At 45.5% G+C, this 21,046-nt stretch overlaps 1 protein-coding gene across 2 annotated transcripts in view; it reads right to left on the bottom strand.

Moving 5' to 3' along the window:
* TMEM233 (transmembrane protein 233) overlaps positions 1–20,575 on the bottom strand; it is a 37,110-nt gene extending 16,535 nt beyond the window's left edge. Inside the window, exon 1 of one of the 2 annotated variants that reach the window (XM_023590579.3) lies at positions 20,257–20,575. In XM_023590579.3, the coding sequence (XP_023446347.1) occupies positions 20,257–20,442 (186 nt within the window). In that variant the 5' untranslated portion in view covers positions 20,443–20,575. The remainder of the gene's footprint in view (positions 1–20,256) is intronic. The other variant, XM_004464680.2, reaches the window with a different exon arrangement.
* Positions 20,576–21,046: the final 471 nt, after the last annotated feature.

Genomic DNA, 21,046 nt, shown 5'->3' with positions numbered 1-21,046 from the left:
TAAATATATGTATGAATGAATGTATACTGATCAAATTAATTTCTTCCTGATGAAGATTATACTCATATCCTTTGCCCAGTTTTCTCTTGGTTTGTCTTTCTTTTTGATTTGCAGGAGCTTTTTATATGTGGTAGATCAGTACTGTGCAAGAGAAATATAAAGGGAGCCACATGAATTATTGAAAATTTTATAGCAGTCACATTAAAAAGATAAAAATAAACAGGGGAAATTAATATTAATAATATATATTTTACTTAACCCAACATGTCTGAAATATTATCATTTCAACCAGTGGCACTAGCCACATTTTAAGCACTCTATAGTTTATGTGTGGCTAGTGGCAATTGTACCGAATAGTACAGCAGATAATGTCCCTTAATCTGGTATACATGTTGCAAAATGTTCTCCCAGTTTTTCCATTGTCTTTTTATTGTGTTTTTAAAAAAATTCTGAAGTTGCAAAAATATTACAGAGTGTTCCCGTGTACCCTTCACCCAGTTTCCCCTAATGATGATAATCATACCATGGTACTTGGCCCAAATCACCAAATTGACACTAGTACAATACCATTAACTCAGGTACAGACCTTATTTGGATTTCACCAGTTTTTACATGCAATTCTCTTTCTTTGACACCTTTTAGATGCAAGTAAACCATCGCCACAACCAGGATACAGAATTGCTCCATCACCACAATGATATTCCCTCGTGTTGCCCTTTCTCCTCATCCATTATCTTTTAAAGTATATTTGTGGTGCTAAGATATGGCCTGGAGTTCCTTTCTAACTTGTAGCTCTCACAATTTCAAGAAGCAACCACCCTTACTTTAAGGTGCTAAGTGGCCTGTTGCTGTCCTTGTTTATCTGCAAAGGATGTTTAAAATGAAAGTCCTTTTGTTTCTTTCCAGTTTTCCCCCTTTATGATGGCAAAGGAACATTTATAGGAAAGGTAGGTCAAATAGGCTCTCATCACACATTTTATAAGGCACGCAAGAGTTCCCCAGAGTGTCCTTTCCCTTCTCTTTGGGCCTGGGCTCATGTTGACAAATATAAGAATCATTACAAAACCTAATGAGGGTGGCCAGGTCTCGAGTCAGCAAGGTCATACTTCCCATAGTAAAGTGGGCTAGGTCCTTTCCTGTAGTAAATACTAATGACATTACAGTCACTGCATCTCGTTATTTCCGGCTTATTTATACACCCCTTCCCTGGATGGACACATGATACTCAAATACTCATGGAAGGAAAGTTGCGCAGGAGCCAGGAACGAGGGTGCCTGTTTCTATGCTGAACCTCAAGGAGGCTGCAGAGGGGAGCAGCAAGCCTGTGTGGTATAGTGAGGCTGTGCAGTGAGGACGTCTGGCTACCTGTCAGGAGGTACAGGCAGCTCCTGGTGCCCACAGGTCAAACAAAGACAGACCCCAAGATATGCTCACAAATTTTGGTAACTGGATTTCAACACTGGAAGGTCTATTGTTCTAGGAATTTGTGACACTTCACGCCAACAGTGAAGCTGCTCTACTGTCCTGAGCTAGACGTTATGGAAAGTACTTTGCCTTTCACCTCTGGTTCTTAGAGCAGATTTCTTTGCATCCCACGTCACACTGAACAAAGACAGCACCATCTGTTGGGGTTGCAGCCACGTACAGACCTAAGGTGAAACTCTCTAAAGTTATACTTTCTACGTTCCCCTTTTTAGTGGCTCCCAACCCTGATGGAACATTAGAATTACCAGGGGGACTTTTTAAAAATTCCTGTGTCCAAGACTCATCCCAGACCAAAGAATCTGAATCTCTGGGGCTGGGATCTCAGCATCATATTTTTATGAGAAACCTCCTGATGTCCTCCTGAGGGGCAGCCAGAGTTGAAAACCATTTTCCTGGGTGGAAGTCCATCCATCCATCCATCCATCCACCCACATTTAAGAAGTATTAATTAAATACCAACTGTGCACCAGGCACCATTACCTGCCCTCATGGAGTTCACATTCTGGTGGGAACAGAAAATAACTACATGTGCAAATAAACCAAGATCATTACAGTATACTATTAAGCCAAGAAACGGGATGAAGTGTTGAAGAAAAGCGGGGTGAGGGAAAAAGGTGGACGAGGAGACCTCTCTCTGAGGGCGGGGCAGTTGGGCTGACACCTGAAGGCTTGAGAAGTCAGCCCGGGGAGGAGGCCGGGGGGGGGGGGGGGGGGGGCCGGGGGGGGGGAGGGAGCGGGGGGGGGGGATGGGAGCCGGGGGAGGGGGCGGGACGAACTGCAAGCGCGAAGGCGCGGTGGGAAAGCATTCGTTTACTTGCGGAAGGTACCTAAAGAAAATCAGCGCCGCTGAAATAAGCTAAAGAGGAGAGAGAAAGAGAAATGAGATAAGGCTGTAGGGGCAGCCGGGGACCAAATTAGTAACAATAAGTGTCACCACGTGAAAACAGTAGTTAACATTTCTCAAGCACGTATTCTGTACCACGCCCTGGGCTCGGCACTTTTTGCATCATATAATTGAATCCTCACAATAACCCCTACGGGGTGGTGGTGGGGAGAGTAGAAGCAATTTTACTGCCCATTTTACAGGGGAGAAAATTGAGACTCCGAGGGAAGCAAATAAGGCTTCTGCTTTCAAAGGCAATTTGCTAAGGGGGCTACAAACTTAAGCAAAAGATTGTGAGTTCACTGAGGAAGTCCTTACTTACTATTTCGTTACGTCCAAAATAACCTGAGCTTGATGTGATCTGATGCACTATTGATAGATAATACAGCCCCAATGGGCTGACTTAACTCTAATTTAATTAAAATCGGATGACTGATAAAGAAAAAAAGGGGGAAAAAATCTCTAACCTGTGCTGCTCTTCTCTCTGTCAAAAAATCATTCATTTTTTTTGTTCTTGCCTGCTGCCAAACATGCTCAGAATTTCCACATCCACCCTCAAACAAAATAAGCTCCCAAACACAAAATAACAGCAATGGAAGAGCTTACCAGTTATTTATTTTTTAATTTTCCCCTCCTGATCATTAGGGATTAAATGAGATAATACATGCGAAGTACTTAAAACAGTGCCTAGAAAATATTAGCTATTATGATGATGATGACACATGCTGATTGATGAAAATGAAAATAAATGAGTTATTAAACATATTTTGTGTGTTTCCCGTTGTGTTTCCTGTGTGCCTAAAGCCTTTGCAAGCTGGGTCCAAGGTACCTTACAGAATCTTGTGCAAATTACATAACCCCATCTGTGCCTTCATCTCTGCATCTGTAAATGCAGGTGATGATAAAAAGTAATACCTATTTCATGGGACTGCCAGGTGGATGGAATGAATACGTGGAAAATGCTTAGTGCAGTGCCTGTAGGCTCACGGGCTTAGTTCACCCTGTTTCCGTGGCAGCATTTATCACATTCTGAAATGGTCTTGTTTATTTGCCCACTTGGTATAGTCTATCTTCCCCCACTTAGATGTAAGTTCCTCCAGAGCTGAGACCTTGACAAAAGGAGGAAGGCTGTGTTTATCCAGTGCTGCCCAATTTGGGGAGAGTGTGGCTCTCCTTGGCTATGGTTCTGAAACCGCACTCGCTAAAGACCTCACCTATGTTTTTCCAGCATCTTATTTCTCATCTGCTTAGGAATTCTTTTTTTTTTTTTTTTTTTTTTAAAGATTTATTTATTTATTTAATTTCCCCCCCTCCCCTGGTTGTCTGTTCTTGGTGTCTATTTGCTGCGTCTTGTTTCTTTGTCCGCTTCTGTTGTCGTCAGCGGCACGGGAAGTGTGGGTGGCGCCATTCCTGGGCAGGCTGCTCTTTCTTTTCACGCTGGGCGGCTTTCCTCACGGGCGCACTCCTTGCGCGTGGGGCTCCCCCACGCGGGGGACACCCCTGCGTGGCGCGGCACTCCTTGCGCGTGGGGCTCCCCCACGCGGGGGACACCCTTGCGTGGCACGGCACTCCTTGCGCGCATCAGCATTGCGCATGGCCAGCTCCACACGGGTCAAGGAGGCCCGGGGTTTGAACCGCGGACCTCCCATATGGTAGACGGACGCCCTAACCACTGGGCCAAAGTCCGTTTCCCTGCTTAGGAATTCTTGAGGAGAAGAGAAGTGGTTAAACACATAGCCTACTCGAGTTGCTGAGGACCAATTAGCTCACAGATGCTCAAATTGTTAGCTGCACAAATCTGCCATGTATCTCCAAGGCCATCCCAGAGCCTGCACTTAGTGGGTGTTCAAAAATTGTTGAATGAATGAATGTGGGAGACTCTCCCTCTCTGCTTTCTACCCTTGGCAACAGCAGCATAAAGTTTCCCAGGTGCTGCAGAGCCTTCTCAGAGAGGACCAAGCCTTCCCTCGTGCACTCAAATGATGGCTCTTCGTTGGACTTAAAGGTCCCAGCCCTCACCTGAACTCCCTCTCCCAGCTTTTGTCTTGGAACGTCAGCCCTAACTGCCACCCCAACAGCCTTCCCACCACAGTGGCAGAGGCAGGGATGGCCATACTGGCAAAAGAAAAGAGAAGGCTGCTGAGCCAGGCTTTCTCTTTGCCCCTACAGATACCTATTCCCCTCCCACTCTTGTTTTCCTTCCTGTGGAAAATGGGCCTTGGGCTTTGCCGCAATCAAACGTGAATGTCGAGGACAATTTGGGGAGGGTGCTACGGGACGTTTGATGTGATGGGGACATTCTCTCTGGTGTCTGGAGTCTGCCATTTCCTCTGTTGTTAGTTACCCATTGGCAGTCCCATGTCTTTCAAAAATATGAGGTTTCCATTGGGAGCAGAAGTATCAGGTGTCTTCTACAAGGTAGAAGATAGAACAAAAAAGTGGGCATGTATTAGTGGAAGTGAGCTTCTGATGAGATGAGGAAATGCTACTTCTTACCATTTCAGGACAGAAAAATACTGGAGTTGGAGCAAACACTACAACAGAACTGTTGACATTTTTGAAGCATTGACTTTGAGGCACAAACGGTGTTGAGTTATAGCTCACTGTCCTTATAGAAATTTTCAAGAGTATATTAAAACATCAGACTGAAACATTTGTCTTGAGTTATCTACTTGGGGACCATTTCAACTCTATAAAAAATTAGATTTAAATTTAGAGTAAGAATCACCATTCGAGATGCAGAAGGAATCCCCCGTTCATTACCCTCTACCTCCTTCCCGTGGAAAACTTTCATTTTTTAATCATTTTTAGAAAAATGCTTGCATCTGATGAGAAATGGGGATTACATATATATTCCAGAAAAGTTGGAAAATGCTGAAAATTATAGAAAATTTGGGCATTATAATAGAGAAAACTTATCAAGCACTTTGCATATATTGTCCCATTTAATTTAAACACCAAACTCTGGGAGGTAGGTGATATATTTTCCAATTTACAGATGAGGAAATTGAGGCTCAGAGATGTTCATTAACTTGATCAATAATTAGTAGAGCCAGGATTTGAATCCCAGTGATTAGAGTTTATGCTCTTAACCTTTGCAACAAAACTGTCTACAGTCCTGCCACTCAGAGAAAACCACTGCGAACATCTGGAATACTTCTCTTCAGTCACTTTCCCCTCTATGCATGTGAGCGTATATATGTGTATGTGGATACTTTTGATTGATAATGAAATGGAATCTCATTGCATATATAATTTTGTATTGTCTTTTTGCAGCAGACCCTGGCCGACTTTGCATAACCCTCCAACCCACTTTCCAAAGTAATTGCTCCCTAACTAGGTTGCAAAAGCTTCCCTTTCTCCTTTCTCAGGAGATAAGTTCTCCTGTTTTTTAAAATTGTATTTTTTTGAAGATACATAGATCACAAAAAATATCACATTGAAAAATATAAAAGGTTCCCACATACCCCCCGCCCCATCAACAACCTCTTTCATCACTGTGGCACATTCACTGCTTTTGGTGAATACATTTTGGAGCACTGCTGCACTGCATGGATTATAGTTTACAATGTAGTTTACACTCTCCCCCAGTCCATTCAGTGGGTTAATGCAGGATATATAATGTCCAGCATCTGTCCCTGCAAGATCATTTAGGACAACTCCAAGTTCCGAAAATGCCCCCACATCACCTCTCTTCTTCCCTCTCCCTGCCCTCAGCAACTACTGTGGCCACTTTCTCCACCTCAGTGTTACGGTGTCTTCCGTTACTAGTCACAATAGCTCTATAGTAGAGTAAAAGTAAGTCCACACTACTCCATATTTTATTCCTCCATCCTGTGGACCCTGGGATGGTGTTGTCCACTCTTAGCTAGGCCAGCCTTAACTGGCTTTAACCACAAAGACACACACAGTTAAAAGAAGGCTGACTTAAAAGAAAATTTTGCCTAATTACAATAGTAAAAATCACATTCACTGAACTGTGACCCAGAGGCCTTATTTCTTTAATGCTCATGTTACGTTTTATAACCGCATCATCTTTACCCTGTAACAGACAGTCAGGAGACAACGCGTTACTGGCCCCGCTTGTTTGCCTTTACCTTGTTTTGCACCCCTGAAGTCATGTGCCCTTGCACGTGGCCCCCTGAAGTCTGGCGCCCTTGTATGTAGCCCCCTTGTTAGTTAACAAGAGCCAGCCCCAAACTGACCACCCCGATTCCTAAGCTAGCCTGCTGGACAGAGCCAGTTCTAATCAGCGCTGGCCCGCCTGACATGCACAGCAGCCTAAGTCGTAATCACTCTGCAGTTAGACCATCTCTCGCCTTGTCATGTTCCTTGCAAACTGCCTTGCTCATTATCCGACGCCTGCCTGCCTTTGTCTGAATGCTAAAATCACTGAAAGTTTCTCCAGTTGGGGAGACAGATTTGAGGATTTCCCCCCTCCATCTCCGCAAAGCTATCTTCACTAAATTAACTTTTTCTTTTCCCAAAATCCTTGTTCTACTGATTTTCTCTGTGTGCCTCAGGCAAGGACTCTCTTTTTGAGCTACAACACTTTTTCCCATTTGATCTTTTATCTTAATTATTTCCCTGTGTCATAAAATATTCTTCAAAAGCAACAGTCTTGTTATATAATAGTCCATGTTATTAATAGATGTACTATAATTTACATAGTTAACCTCAGTGTTGGAATATATATTCATCTCCAGTTTTCCACATTTATATCAACAGTAAACAACATGAATTAAGCAGATACTTGTGCCAGGCACCATGCTTCGTGTGTATGAACTTATTTTAAAGTTCACTTCAAAATACTAGGATGAACATCTTATACATAATTTTATGCCTTCCCATTTAGTTAACTCTTAAAAATTTTAATCTCTTGGTGAAGCTTTCTTTGTGTAGAATCTTGCATGTTTCCTAAGTTTATTTCTGGCATTTAAAATTTTGGGTTGTTACTGTGAATATGCCAGTATTCTGGTCTATTATGCTCTCAGGGCTGGGGTCCTAGTTTCAGAGCATATTCCCTTCTCTTCAAACCACCTCTTCCCTCCTTCAAAGTCATCCTCATCTTCTTTATCCCATTATCTCTAATACCTATTTGACCATTGTCCTCTCCCTCTCTTACACACACACACACATACGCTTGCACACATTAACACATTGTGTATTATATATAAGCCTGTAGGCTTATATCAGTGCCTGAGCATAGTTTGAGGAACTTTTGTCCACATGTAAAGATTCTCTTTATATAGATCTGTCTTGGTTTAGATTCCAAACTCCTAGGTAGCAGGCGCCACTAAAATAGACTGATGCGTGTGGGCACTTAGTAAATATTTTTAGTAATAACGTCTGAGTTTTCAGATGATTTGGAGATTTCTTTGTTTAGATTTTGCTTGCTCCTAAGTTTCTGTGCCTAAACGTAGCACTGGGAAATTCTGAGACTGCGTTTCCAGATTACAAACTGTATTTACTATTCAACACCATTAATTCATTCATGCTTATCTGACTCCTTCTTGGGTTTTAGGGCTATTTCTCTCCATAAATACCTTCAAGGACAAGTGAAAACTGTCCTTTTGCCTGCCTTTCTTAGAGCCAAAAAGCTAGAGGGGAATTCTTCCAACCTTGATTGAGAGTATTATATGATGCTTTTTATATCGATGGGGTGAGTCTCTTACAAGACAATACTTTCTGAACATCAAAGCTGTGTTCCTACCAAGGGATCAAGATGAGAGTAAGAGCCGGGCAAGCCCTCTAATTACAGCTTCAGGAGGCTAGGCTGTAAATCCTATGGGGTCAAGAACTCTCGTGTTTGATTCTGTTTGCTAGTGTCACCTTTCTGATCCTCATTTTCCTTGTAGATAATCGGGGAGAGCAGCTTTTCAGCATACCTTGCTGAGTGTTTGCAAGGAACAAGTGAAACAGTGCTGATATGAACTAGATTTGAAAACTAAGGAAACCGCTATTAATTTAACAACTACAAAACCATACTACGATCAGAATTTTCCAGAACAAGTAATGAATAAATCTCTCAGAAGAGGGAGTTAAGCATAAGAAGTCTCCTTCCATTTGGGGATGAGGAGCATAATACAGAGGGTAAAGGAAACAGAAAGACAAGTTCCTGACTTTCACCGATAGAAGGAAAGAGAACAAGGGAGGGAAAAAATCAGCAAAAGTTAGAGTAAGGAGACTCATCAAAAACACCTTTGTTGGGGAGAGGTGAAGGGGGGTCTACAAGGCTAGAATGTTAGGGGTGGAACTCCTGCAAAATCTTCTGCTCATTGATAGTGAGAGCAAGTGCATCACTAAGAACAGTATTTCCTGAACTGTGTTCCGTAGAGTATTAGCCTAAGGATAAAAGGATCTTGGGAAACCTTTAGCAAATACCAGTGCAATACCATTCATTGAAGAGTTGCAGGTGCAGTGGTTTACAGCAGGCTCCAAGAAACCTCAAAGGTAAGAAACCAGTTCACCTTTGTTTTACCCTTGACTACTTAAGTTCATCCTCCCATGCCCAATTTTTTTTTTTTAATAAAACTTGTTAATGCCAGGTAGAACCTGTCTGAGAAGCATGGTTTTAGAAAGTATGGTCTAATTCTTGAACTGAGGTTTTCAGGTATGGTCAGGCTCATGCATTGAAGTCATACTCATTTTAGATGAGGGGCTTTGAACTGAAGAGTGTCATTCCCTGGACTAGTGAATTGAGGGTAAAGACCAATTTCCAAATATGGACTCATTGGCAAGCAGTGTGAGAATACTGGTGAGCTCCAGAGCAGCCAGGAAAATTATCTTTGAGAACCAAGCTTTGGTCAACTGCTCAGCAACCCTTGGCGTTAGCCTGGGTCTCCTGGATACTTTCTGAAAAACTTTTGGCAGAAATGCAGACCATGGACAGGGGAGGGAAGAGGATTCAGAGTTAAAGGTGGAAATAGGCTTAGGCCCCAGAAGACATTCATTCATTCATCAAAAGTTCGTTACGAGCTAATCATGCGCTAAGTGCTGGGGCTAAGAGGACATCCTCAAGAGGCTCACAGATGCACCTTGGTGCAAGGAAGTCAAGGTGCTCCTGGAGAAATCTGTTCAGAGTACCATCGGGTACCCTGGGAGGGGAGAGAAGGCAACTGAGAAAGGCTTCATGGAGGAGGCAATTTTCCAGCTGAGTCTTGAAAGACAGGTGGAGTATTTACTAGGTGGACAGGGTGGTGGGGAAGAGCCCAGGCTCCGGGGTCAAAAGGACCTGGGCTCACGCCTGGCTCCTTTGCTACCTAGCTGTGTGACCTTGGACAAGCCATTTTACCACTCTGAGTCCCAATTTTCTTAACTGAAATAAGATCGAGCATGTAAATCACTCAGCACAGTGTTTGAGACTTAACTGCTTAATTAATTGCATCTTAAATTATTATTTTACAAAACCGTAAGCTGCACGGAGCAAGGACCTTGTCTGTGTTGTTCATTGCCTTACCCTCAGTGCATACCATAAGCCAGGATCTGTCTGTACATCCACCTGTCTGTCTTTGTCCATCTATCCATCCACCCATCCACCTATCCATCCATCCACTCACTCACAATTATTTATTGAGTTCTTGCTATGTGCCAGACATTGTTCTAGATCTTAAGGAAGTCAGAGGAGGACAAAGCAGAGGAGGTGCCTGCTCCCCAAGTACTAAATTCTAGGTGGAGGAAGAAGAAAAGAAATAAGTGGGGAAAAAAAGAGCAAAAAACCAGGGTTCGGTTCCTGGTGCCTCCTTAAGAAGATGAGCAAGACAGCAAGCTGACATGCTGGGCTGGCATGGTGAGCTGATGCAACAAGATGACACAACAAGGAGACAAAGCAAGGAAACAGAATGAGAGACAATACAAGCAGAGAGCGGAGGTGGCTCAAGCAATTGGATCCCTCTCTCTTACACGGCAAGTCCTGGGTTTGGTGCCCGGTGCTCCCTAAAAAGAAGATGAGCAGACACAGAGAGCACACAATGACTAGACACAGAGAGCAGACAGCAAGCACAAAACAATGATGGGGAGGGAGAAATAAATAAAATAAATCTTAAAAAAAAAAAAGAAGGTGGTAGGATAGAGAGCTGCTGAGGTAGGGTGATCAAAGAAGAATTCTCTGAAGAGGAATGACAAGAAGGAGCCAGCCATGAGAAAATCTTGGGAAAGAACATTCCAGGAAGAGGAAACTGCTGTTGTCTGAAGGCAGGAATAAGTTTGGTCTGTTTGAGGTATGGCGAGGAGGCCAGGGTGGATGGAGCAAAGGGGAGGGGAGGGTACAAGAGATGAGGTCAGAGGTGGGCAAGGACAGAGCTTGGAGAGTTTTGCAGACAAAGGCAAAGGCTCAGAATTTATCCTAAGCATATGGGAAGCCTGGATGGTTTTGAGCATAGGAGGGACATGATCCGATTTTCATTTCTAACAGATTTCTCTAGCGACTGCATGATGAATGGATCATTGAGGGCAAGGTTGGAAGCAAGGAGTGCAGTCAAGAGGCTGTGGCCATGGACGCACCTAACAATGACTTGGAGTACTAAGATGATGTTGGTGGTAGAGAGAAGTAGAGAGATTCAGGATATATGTTGGTGGAAGAATCAACAGGAATTGCTCATAGATCAGATGTGGGGGTTGAGGGAAAGAAGATGTCACCTTTCATCAGAAATCTCAATCTGTTGGCAGCTAAACATTTCTTACTGACCTGTAAGATTGCCACTGCCCCTTGCACATTTGCAGCTGTGGCCATCCTCCCTGAATTCCAAATTGGGACATATCTGCTGGAACTCCAGCATCATTTCAATGCCCACCTATGTGGATTTAATAAGATGATGATTCCAAAGTGCATGCAGAGTATGTGGCATATAGCACAAGCTCAGTAAATGCCAGCTATTATTATTGTTGCTTTTGTTGTAATTATTATCTGACCCATAAGCCAAATAAGGAAAAATTTCTTAGAGCTGGTTCTTTCGAGAAATAAGATGGTAGCTTAAGGTGCTCAGTGTAAAGATTGGTACCTAGTGAAGGCCCAATAATTGTCAGCTACTATCATTTCTGTTACTATGGAGATTTTGCCGAGGTCACCATGTTTATGGGCACAGAGTCATGAAGGAGAGAAGGAGACGTTTTGGGGGTCTTATGTTGGACTATCATGTCTTACTTCTTTCAGGCTTTACTTGACTTCTTTGGAGCAGTGAGTCATCACTTGGATTTTGCCCTCAGTGAAATTTTCGAGGCAGTTACAAAGTGCTATGTTCTGGGATTCTGATGCTCAAAGTGGGGACCTTCTATCAACAGCACTGGCCTCACCTAGAACTGGCTAGAAATGCAGAATCCCAGGCCCCACTTCAGACTTGCAGAATCAGAACCTGCATTTTAAGAAGATCCTTGGGTGATTTAAGTTGGAGAAGCGCTGCTCTAGGAGTCTTCCTACCCGACTTCCCTGGATGATTGCTTGAAGGTATCTTCCAAAGCCATGGTTCAAATTCACACATTACAGGTCAGAAGTGGTTGGCTTACTCATTAAGATGCCGCCTCAGTCATTGCCTATTTTGCCAATCCTTTGAAGAGCTGCCACTTGGTTATCTGCTTAGACATCATCTGCGCAGTGGTTAATGATTTGGGGTGGATTATTTATTTGTTTTTTATTACGGAAAAATTTCAAAAGGTATAGAAACATTGAGAAAATAATATAGTAAATCCCCAGGCTCCTCTAACCCAGCTCCAGGAGCCATCCATTAGTGGCCCATTATGTCTGATCTATTCTCCCCTCCCACAAACGCACACATTATGACAAATCCAGCCATTCTATCCTTTCATCTGTAACTTAGAATGGCAATTAAATAGATTTTCTTTTGTAGGAACACACAGATTAACAACTTAAAATAGATGAAGTCTGTATTTCCAAGGCACTAGATGACCAGTTGACTACCCAGCCCCACATGGTTGTGTGCCTTGAGAAAGTAGCTGACAAGGTAGGGGCTGTCTGGGTCACATGTCTGTCTATAAAATCTATGGGTATCTATAACCGAGCCTTCAAACAATGACACACCTCAGTTCAGGTCTTTATCATCTGGAATCACTGCAACGCTATTTGGAGCTACAAGGGCAGAAGTTTATAAGAAAGCAGTCAGAGAGGCCCATAATATTAATGCCCCACTTCTCAGCTGACAAACCCGAGAAATGTGGAAGAGCCAGAGAGGACTGAGAGCAGTCACACAGACAGCCAGCAACCAGACTCAGTACTCAGAGCCCTAGTTTGTGGGCGGTGGAAGCCCTCCGGGTCAGCTGCCAAGTTCCGCCCTGGCCACAGAAACAAAAGAAAATCCAAACCAAAAACCTCCCCTCTAAACCTGAATGAAATCTATTTGAAACGTAGTTTTGATGGGTGAGCTGCTCCCTGGTGGAGCCTGAGTCAGGCAGGAATGACGCCCAGTCTGGCAGTAGCTTTGGACCAATCTCCAGTCTCCCCTGTATCTTCTGTGGGTTTAGAGCCCAGGTGCCTTATTTTGAGGAGGATTTCTCTTTGCCTCTTTTCTGTACTGGGTTTCTTTTTCTAGATTCCATGAATTCTCTTTCTTGGTTTACTCCCTTGTTTGTGGGGAGCATATCTTCCCTCCTGAGAAAAAGTATATGGCAGGTAAATATTTTTGAAGATTTTGAGGTTCAGAAAAAGTCTTTATTCTTCTTTCCCTTGAATAAGAGTTTGGTTGAGTCTAGAATTAAGGTTGGAAATAATTTTCCTGCAAGATTTTTAAGTCATTTCTTCACTATTTAGCTTTCAGCAAAATTCTGAAGCCATTCTGACTCTGTATATGACATGCTGCTTGTCTTTGGAAGCTTGTGAGTCCAAAAACTTTATCCTTAAATATATGAAATCTCATAATGACGTGTCTCGATGTAACTGTCATTTATTTATTTATTGAGCAGTGGGGAGACTCTTTCAATCTGGAAATGCATGAATTTGGTTCTGGGAATTTTTCTTGCATCATTTATTCGCTAATTTCCTCTCTTCCATTTTCTTTGCTCTCTTTTTCTGGAATTCCTATTGACTAGAGGTTAGATTTCCCAGAATGATTCTCAAAGTTTCTGGCATGCTCTCAGATATTTTTCACCTATTTTTGAAGTTTTCTTCTACTTCTTGCATTATTTATTTCCCTACACTTTCTTTCTCCCGTGGTTTGTTTTGGTTTCATTTCAGATGCCTGCCTTTACATATTTAAAAGTGAGACAATGAAAAACTGATTCAAAGTTTTGCATGTGATGCACAATGGGACTTGTCAACTGCTGGACATTCTGTGGGACAAGTTGATGGGTCAATAATTTATTTGGAGGACTCCTAAATTTTTGTCTCTGTAGGTTTCTCCTCTTGGGCTGTGTAGCAGTTTGATATTGCTTATGAATTCCAATTCCAGATACTGGATTATGTTTGTAATCTGGTCTGTTCCTCTGGGCATACTAGATTGTATTGGATTCAGAGATTTCACATTTACTTGATTAAATAATGATTAAGGCTTTGATTGGGCCACATCAGGAGGACATTGAGTTCCCACTGTCCTTGCTGGGCAGGGACTCACGGAGAAAATGACACAGCAGAGGAGACAGTAGGCGTTTGGATGCTGGAGCTCTGGGAAGTAAACACACAGGAGAAGAACACAGAGGAACAGAGATGGCTCCAATAGACACGGCAGAGACCCCGGGAAGAGAGAGAGCCTAATGATCTACAGCTGACCTTGTGGAGAGAACAGAGCAGCTGAGCCCAGAGAAGAAAGAGTCCCAGGAGTGAGATGAGACTTATCCCAGCTTACAGCTGCTATTGGAAGTCAGTGGGCAGGGAGTAAAGGGCCTCATTGTTCAATATTCAGACTGCCCATTTTCCATCCTTGCTTTTCAGTAACGACACCACAACTCTGCTTTGCTGTGCCTGGTGAATAGGGCCTTTCTGTTTAATTTCACCAGAGAGCAGACCTCCAATCTTCTGCCAGATTTTGTGGAGTAGCTTCCTGGTTGCATGGGGTGGCAGATAATCTCTGGTAGTCTAATGACTTCTTAAACAGATTTTCAAAGTTTCCTTCTCTCATTAGCCCTACCCTCCATTCCTACCTTCAAAGGTGATATCTCCAGTTGGTGCCTCCAGGTCCTGAGACTTTCTAGAGTTTTGCAGAGGAAATGGACTTTCTTCTTGTTGGCTCTCCACCTCCCTGCAGGATTTAGATTTCAGTATTTATCTGCTCTGTAAAGTTAGTGAAAGTTCAACCACCCATTTCCATCTTCTAAGATTTTGTGATCTCTCACATTTCTTCTCCTGCTGTCCTAATTTGTCTTTTTTAATTCACTTAGCATTATTTTAAAAGGTTTCGGAAGGAAGTGGAGAAAAACAAGTGTGTCCAGTACTCCATGGTCAACCAGAAGTCCTCCTCATTTATTTTGCATGTGTTTCAGTGTAGCATTGATATTTACTTTTAAGCTGCAAAGTTATTTATTTCAGTGACATGCTTTCTGGTTGTTGCTTTTAATTGATTAAATTTGCTAATCTCAATAAAAGCAGAAAACTGCTATTGTAAAAGGTGATGGCTTGTAGCCTCAAAATCTACACATCGTATAATTATCACCACCACTATCACCATCATAATACTTACTGAGTTTTGTGTTCTATACAAGGACCTGACCACTTTTGGTTGTGTCCATTGCACCTTTATGTCAAGAGGAGGCTCAGATTCCACCTGGATGCTGGATGCAATCCTCCCATTTTCAGTTGTAATCACTCTAGGCTCCATGGTGTGGTGGTTGTCCTTCTTCACCTCCATCTTAGCTGAGTGTGGTAAGTCCAATAAATCAGATTGTAGGTGCTGGAGTCTGTTGAGGCTCAGGATCTGGCTATCACATTGTCAGTCCAGAGATTCAAATCCCCTAAATATATCTTAAACCCCAACATTAACTGCACCTCCAGCACATTAGCATGAAAGTCTTATGAAGGGAGATCCCATCTGAGTCCAGATTCATCACACATAAACACCATTTCCAAAGAGGGGCCATCTGCCCTGGTAGTTAACCCCATCGGCCATGACCATAACTCCCATGGGTCTCTTTAGCCCTCAAAGGAACCAATATCTGGGGGTTGTATCTGCTTTATCTGTCTCTCTGACTCTGCTCAGTTGTGCATGAGGGCAAACCTTCTGCCAGCCTCCAGACTCTTTTTTAGAAACTCGTAGCCATATAAACTCATTTCTCCTTTCCATTTCCCCCTTACTTTAGGACCTGACCACTTTTAACATTTATCATTTAATCTCCACAGTGGCACTTGGCTAGCTACTATCACGACTCCCATTTACAGATGAAAAAAAAAGCCACTCCTCAGAAAGGCTGAGATACTTGCATGAAAGCACATACATAGTAAGTGGCAGAAAAGGACTTGAACCTCAGAGGCTGGTCTCTAGACAGGTTCTATAGATGTGAGGAGAAGAGGTTCTGATTAAAGAGGACCCAATCACAGGTCCTTGGTTATTTTGTAACTACATGCAGAGCACCAAAATGAGTTGAATTGTCCAAGGGATTGTATCATAGCATAATCAAGAATGGAGGCACAGCAAGGGCTCAGCTCCAGTCACCAGGGAGAGACTGTCAGAATCAGGTAGCAAATTCCAGTCACAAAACCAGCAGACTTCACCCTAAACTTGTCAACACACCTGAAACTTGCCTGGAACCTCTCTTCCTCCAGATCTAGGAGGGCAGAGGCCATGCCTATCATGTTTTCTTCTCAACATGGATAAAGGAGTGTGCCAAGGCTTGGCACAGTGCCTGGCACATATTAGGTGCTCAATAAATATTGGTTGACTGAATCAACATTCTTCCTCCTGGGTCAAGAACCTTATTAGAAACTTACGGGGTTCCTTTCAAAGCAAACAAACAGAGATAGCCTGGGATGGGTGAGGGCGCAGAGGGAGGCTTGCATTCCATTTTTCAAGCCATGTGGCCCTGGTGCAGGAGCATGTCTGCATGGAGGGAAGGTGTCATGATCCAGGTCACCCAAAGATGCAGTTAGAGCTGGCAGTGGCCCTGTTTGGGGGGAAAACCTTGGGATATGAGTCCCTGAAATTGAGTACAAGTTAAATGTACTTTCAGCAAATACACTTGTGATGCATAGAGAAGCAAAGACTTCCTTGATCCACCACTAGTGATGCTTGTCACCCTGATGTCCCAATACAAGACGTGTTGTACGGGAAGAATGGCTGATGTGCTTCCTCCCGGCACCAGGGCGCCGCTGGCTCAGCACGGGGTGGTGGAAAGAACAAAGTCACCCACAGCCTGAAGAACAGTCTCCTCGAGTGTGCATTTTTTTTCATGATACCTCTAGTCTTCTCCAGACCCTACTCCAACTTGGTAATTTTAGAGACGACTTCTCAGAATTTGGTTTAATAAATAAAAGTATTGTTTTGAGATTGTGGGCTCCTTTCAGAGTTCTGAGAACTAGTTTTTTGAGCCTTGTCAGTGTTTTCCACATTCCACATATTTATATTTGTACCTCCTCACAGTATTTCTTAATTTGGAGGCTATCGGCATTTAGAGTGGGACAATTTTTCATTGAGGGAACAGTCCGTGGCACTGCGGGACATCAGAGCTCTTGGCCGTTCCTGCAAAATGTGCGTAGCATCCCACTCTTAAGAGACCACCACGGAGGCTCCCCCACATTTCCACAGTCCTCCTCGGGAACGGCACTGTCCCCAGTCAAGAACCGTGAACTAACTAGTGGTTGTGCCTGAACTTCGCACAATTTACAGGTAAGTGAGATCTGAAATAGACAGGACTGAACAGACCTGGAAAAGACAGCCAGGAAAAAACACACCTGGCAGCAGTTTGTCAGCCCCTTCTTTCCGCTCTCCCTTCCTCTTCCTCTTTGTTCTTTGGACTATGGGGTCTCCATGGCCGAATTTGCCAAGCCCGGATCTGCACTTTTTCAATGGGAAAACACTTCCAGTGCTTTAGAGGAAGTGCAGGGGGGAAGGGACGGGAAGGGCTTTTTCAAATTTGGTTTTACATATTTGATGTTCTGTTTGCTTTCATGCGTGACACATGAAGTCTCCAGGCTCCAAATCTGTCCATCTGTCTGACAATTATTGTACTTCCCCAGCACAATGCTGGGGACTAAACATGCTTCATCTTTATTTCATCCTTACAACAGTTTGGCTCAACTTCAAAACACTTGTCATGTACCCATTGTATAGATGAAGGAACCAAGCCTTTGCAAAGGTATGTAATTTACCCATAGTCAACGTTCTCACTTCAGTGTCTTTGTTCTGACAGCAGAATGGTCTCTCTGGCTATGAAACTACTGAAAAAGGCTCTGGGGGAGGGACTGGGTGACGGGTTTCAGAAAAGAGGTTTCTATCCAAAGCATGTACAAACCTCATTCCCCAGGGCACAGAGAGTGGCATCATTAGTATCCAATCTGCCAACCACCAGCTGAGTGTTAGCCTGTCTCAGACTTGGTAGGCAGTTTCCTAAATGGTGTTGGGGCGGGGGTTGGGGGAAGGACAGATGTGGGAGGGTGTGTGGGGGGGGAAGGATTGGCTGCCTCCTTAATAAACCCTGATGGAGTGTGGGCACCATTACTAGTCAGAGTCCGCCGGCCTGCCGCCTGGAGAATTTGGCTGCAGGACACTCCCTGGCTTTTATGCAGAAACCAAAACAAAACAAAAACCCCAGGCCGGATGTCTTGGGAGAGGAAGGAAGGGAGGAAATTGGCTGGCTGGTTCTAAGGAATATGATGCCCTGGCTTCCGGGACTCCAGAATAGGGAGAACGCAGCAGGAGCAAAGCAGATCTCCCCATTCATCAACAGCGTTCATTCATTCACGCCTGCATTTCATAGTATCTCCAGAGCATCCACCACGTGCCAGGTCTGTTCTAGGTCCTCGGGAATACTCAGCAAACACACACAAATAGCCCTACCCTTCAGTACTCATATTCTAAAGAAGAGACAGAGACAACTGGCATATTAATAAGTAAAAGAGATGGTTTAGAAGGTAGAGAGAGCTGCTGTAGACAAAACACAACAGGGAAGAGGGGTAGGGCTTGTGGGGGTTTTCAATTTTTAAGTAGTGATCAGAGAAGTCTTCAATGAAGTGGGTACAGAAGTGAGTAAAGATCCAATAAAAATACTGTGTTGGGCACCGTTCCAAGGCGGTGCTTTACAGTTGTCATCTCAGTACTCAAAACGACTCCAGGAAAACATGACCAGACTCCCGTTTTGCAGAGAAAGGGAATGGGGTTCAAAGAGATGCAGTGAGTTGCTGGGTATCAGACAGCCAGTTCCTGGGATACTGGGATTTGAGCACAGATTGCTCGGGTTTCACGGCAGCGTTTTCCAGCTCTATCAAGCCTTGGTTCCAGATACAGTCTCCAAACCAGGTTTTGGAAAGGGCATGACGAGGGTAAACACGGGATCTTTGGGGGTACGCAAGAAGCGATCATGGTGCCACACATGGGCAGGTGTGAGCAGACTTGGGGCGGCGGAGAGGTGGGGAGGGGTTCCCTCACGATTTTCCCTGAGGTGAACCCAGATTCTTCCAGTCTGTGGCCGAACAGCCGGTGAGGTGGGAGGGCGGGTCTAGGAGGGAGCGCACCGCAAGGGTTGTCCCGGGACAGTCGCTGCCGCACTCTGACCCCGCGGCCACTCCCGGGCCAGCTGCTCCAGTCAATAAGGCGAGGACCTCGCAGGCGCTGGCCGCCCTCCAGGTGGGGTTCGCCCCAGAACTCTTACGTGGGATAAAGGGGGCTGCGGAGCCGAGCTCCGAAAGGGTGGTGTGGAAGGGGCCGCGGTTCGCAAGGCAGGCACGCAGAGGACGCGGGAGCCACAGAAAGCCTGTAGTCCCCGGTGCACTCCGGGGAGCGCCGGGGGCGGGAGAGAGTCGTGAAGGGGCGCCCGCGAGCCTCTGGGGCATGCCAAGAGAGGCGGGGATAGGGTCCCTGCGCAGCAGATGGGGTGAGGATATGCTGGGGTAGAAAGAATAAAAGAGAAAGGGGAGCGCGCACTTGGATGGTGAGAGGGGCGCAGGGGGAGCCCAAGAATGATCTGCAAAGAGAGCGCGAATCAGCCCCCGGGGCAGAGCAAAGTGGGGCCTGGGAGGGGAGAGGCAGTGAGAAAGAACTGTTGCCTCCTGGAGAGGGCGTGCCAAAGCGGGGGATCAGAAGTCAAGGGGGCTCTGGGGAGGGCCTGGGGCTTCTCGGAGAACGGTGGGGGCGCCTTGGGTACCTCAAAATGAGAAAGAACTATAGACTTGCAGGGGTTCTTAACCAGGGGTCCGTCAGCTTGAACTGAAATTCAAAAAAGCACTATTCTTCTGGGGACGTGTTGGTGCGGGTGTGCTGTATTTATTAGGTAATGCACGGTGTAGTGTGGACTTAGTAAGGGGTCTGTGGTTTTCACCTGAATGGCGAAGGGGTCCGTGGAAACAAAAAGGTTAAGGACCCCTGCGCTAGAGGGCCAAAGTCCTGGGCGCTGGGGAGCGGGGAGCAGAGGGGCACTGCAAGAAGGGGAGGTAGAGCGATGAATGCCCAGAGACTGGGGCTCACTGTTGCGCTCTGGGGTGCGCGCGCTCTGCGGCTCTGGAAAAGCGTGTTGCCAAGACCCGGAAAAGTGCCCAGGCACGCTGGGGAGAAGCAGCGAAGTTCCGGGACAACTTGCGCGAGTTGGAGGGGCAGCGCACCACCGAGCGAGAGAAGTGGAACGCCGGCCCGGGGGGAGGGGGGGGGGTCCACGCGGGCCCTGAGCACCAGGAGAGGCGCAGAGGTGGCACCGGAGGGGCCGAGAGGGAGGAGGGGAAAGGCGGCGAGCGCGCAGGTGCCAGGCGGCTGCGCGAGGCCGCGGGGGTCTCCCTTCCCGGGCTGCTTCCGCCAGAACCCACTCACCATGATGGAGAAGACGAAAGCCACGATGTTGATGGGGTACGCGGGGCAGAAACACGAGACGATGCTGAGCCACAAGTAGTTCTTGAGCTCGGGCACGTCCTCCTCGGTCTTGTCATCCTCGGTGTTGGCTTCGGGACTGCTGTCCAAAGCCCTCTTGAAGTCCGAGGTGGGGGGAAACTGAGACATGGGCGAGGCGGGCGGCGGGGCGCACGGTCGGCGCGGTCTGGAGCTCTGGCCGCCGGCTCGTGGCGCTGAAAAGCCGGCCGCGCGGGGCTCAGGGGAGACGTGACCTCACCCCTCCGGCGTCCTCAGCCCGCGCGCGCCCGGGCTCAGGGACCCCGGCCAAGAGCCTCCCCGGGACGAGGGAGGAAGGGAGGGGAGGGAGGGGCAGCGGGAGGGGAGAGGGCGCCAGCAGCCTGAGACGCAGATGGGAAAGACCGGCGGAGACACCGCCCTCCCCGAGGGCACAGAGATCGCCAGCCGTGCTGGCTCGCACTGGAAGTCCCAACAGAAGCAGGCTCAGGCAAGGGGCAGCCCACGCCCTCGAAGCTGCAAACTGGCCAGGCCTCAGCCAAACACATGGCTTTTTTGTTTTTTTTTTATGCTTTGTACTTGTTTTTTCTTTTTTATTGAAGTATGTCATTCATACATGAACACGCATGAACAGTGTTATACTAAAGACTATGAACTTACAAAATAAACATACATAACATCACACAGGGGTTTCATACATCACCCCTCCACCAACTCTTTGCATTGTTTTTTTTTTATTTTTATTTTTTATTTTATT

This window comes from Dasypus novemcinctus, chromosome 19 (assembly GCF_030445035.2).
Source record: "Dasypus novemcinctus isolate mDasNov1 chromosome 19, mDasNov1.1.hap2, whole genome shotgun sequence".
Lineage (NCBI taxonomy): Eukaryota > Metazoa > Chordata > Mammalia > Cingulata > Dasypodidae > Dasypus > Dasypus novemcinctus.
The sequence above is the reverse complement of the archived record's forward strand: the minus strand, read 5'-3'. Positions and strand labels throughout refer to the sequence as shown.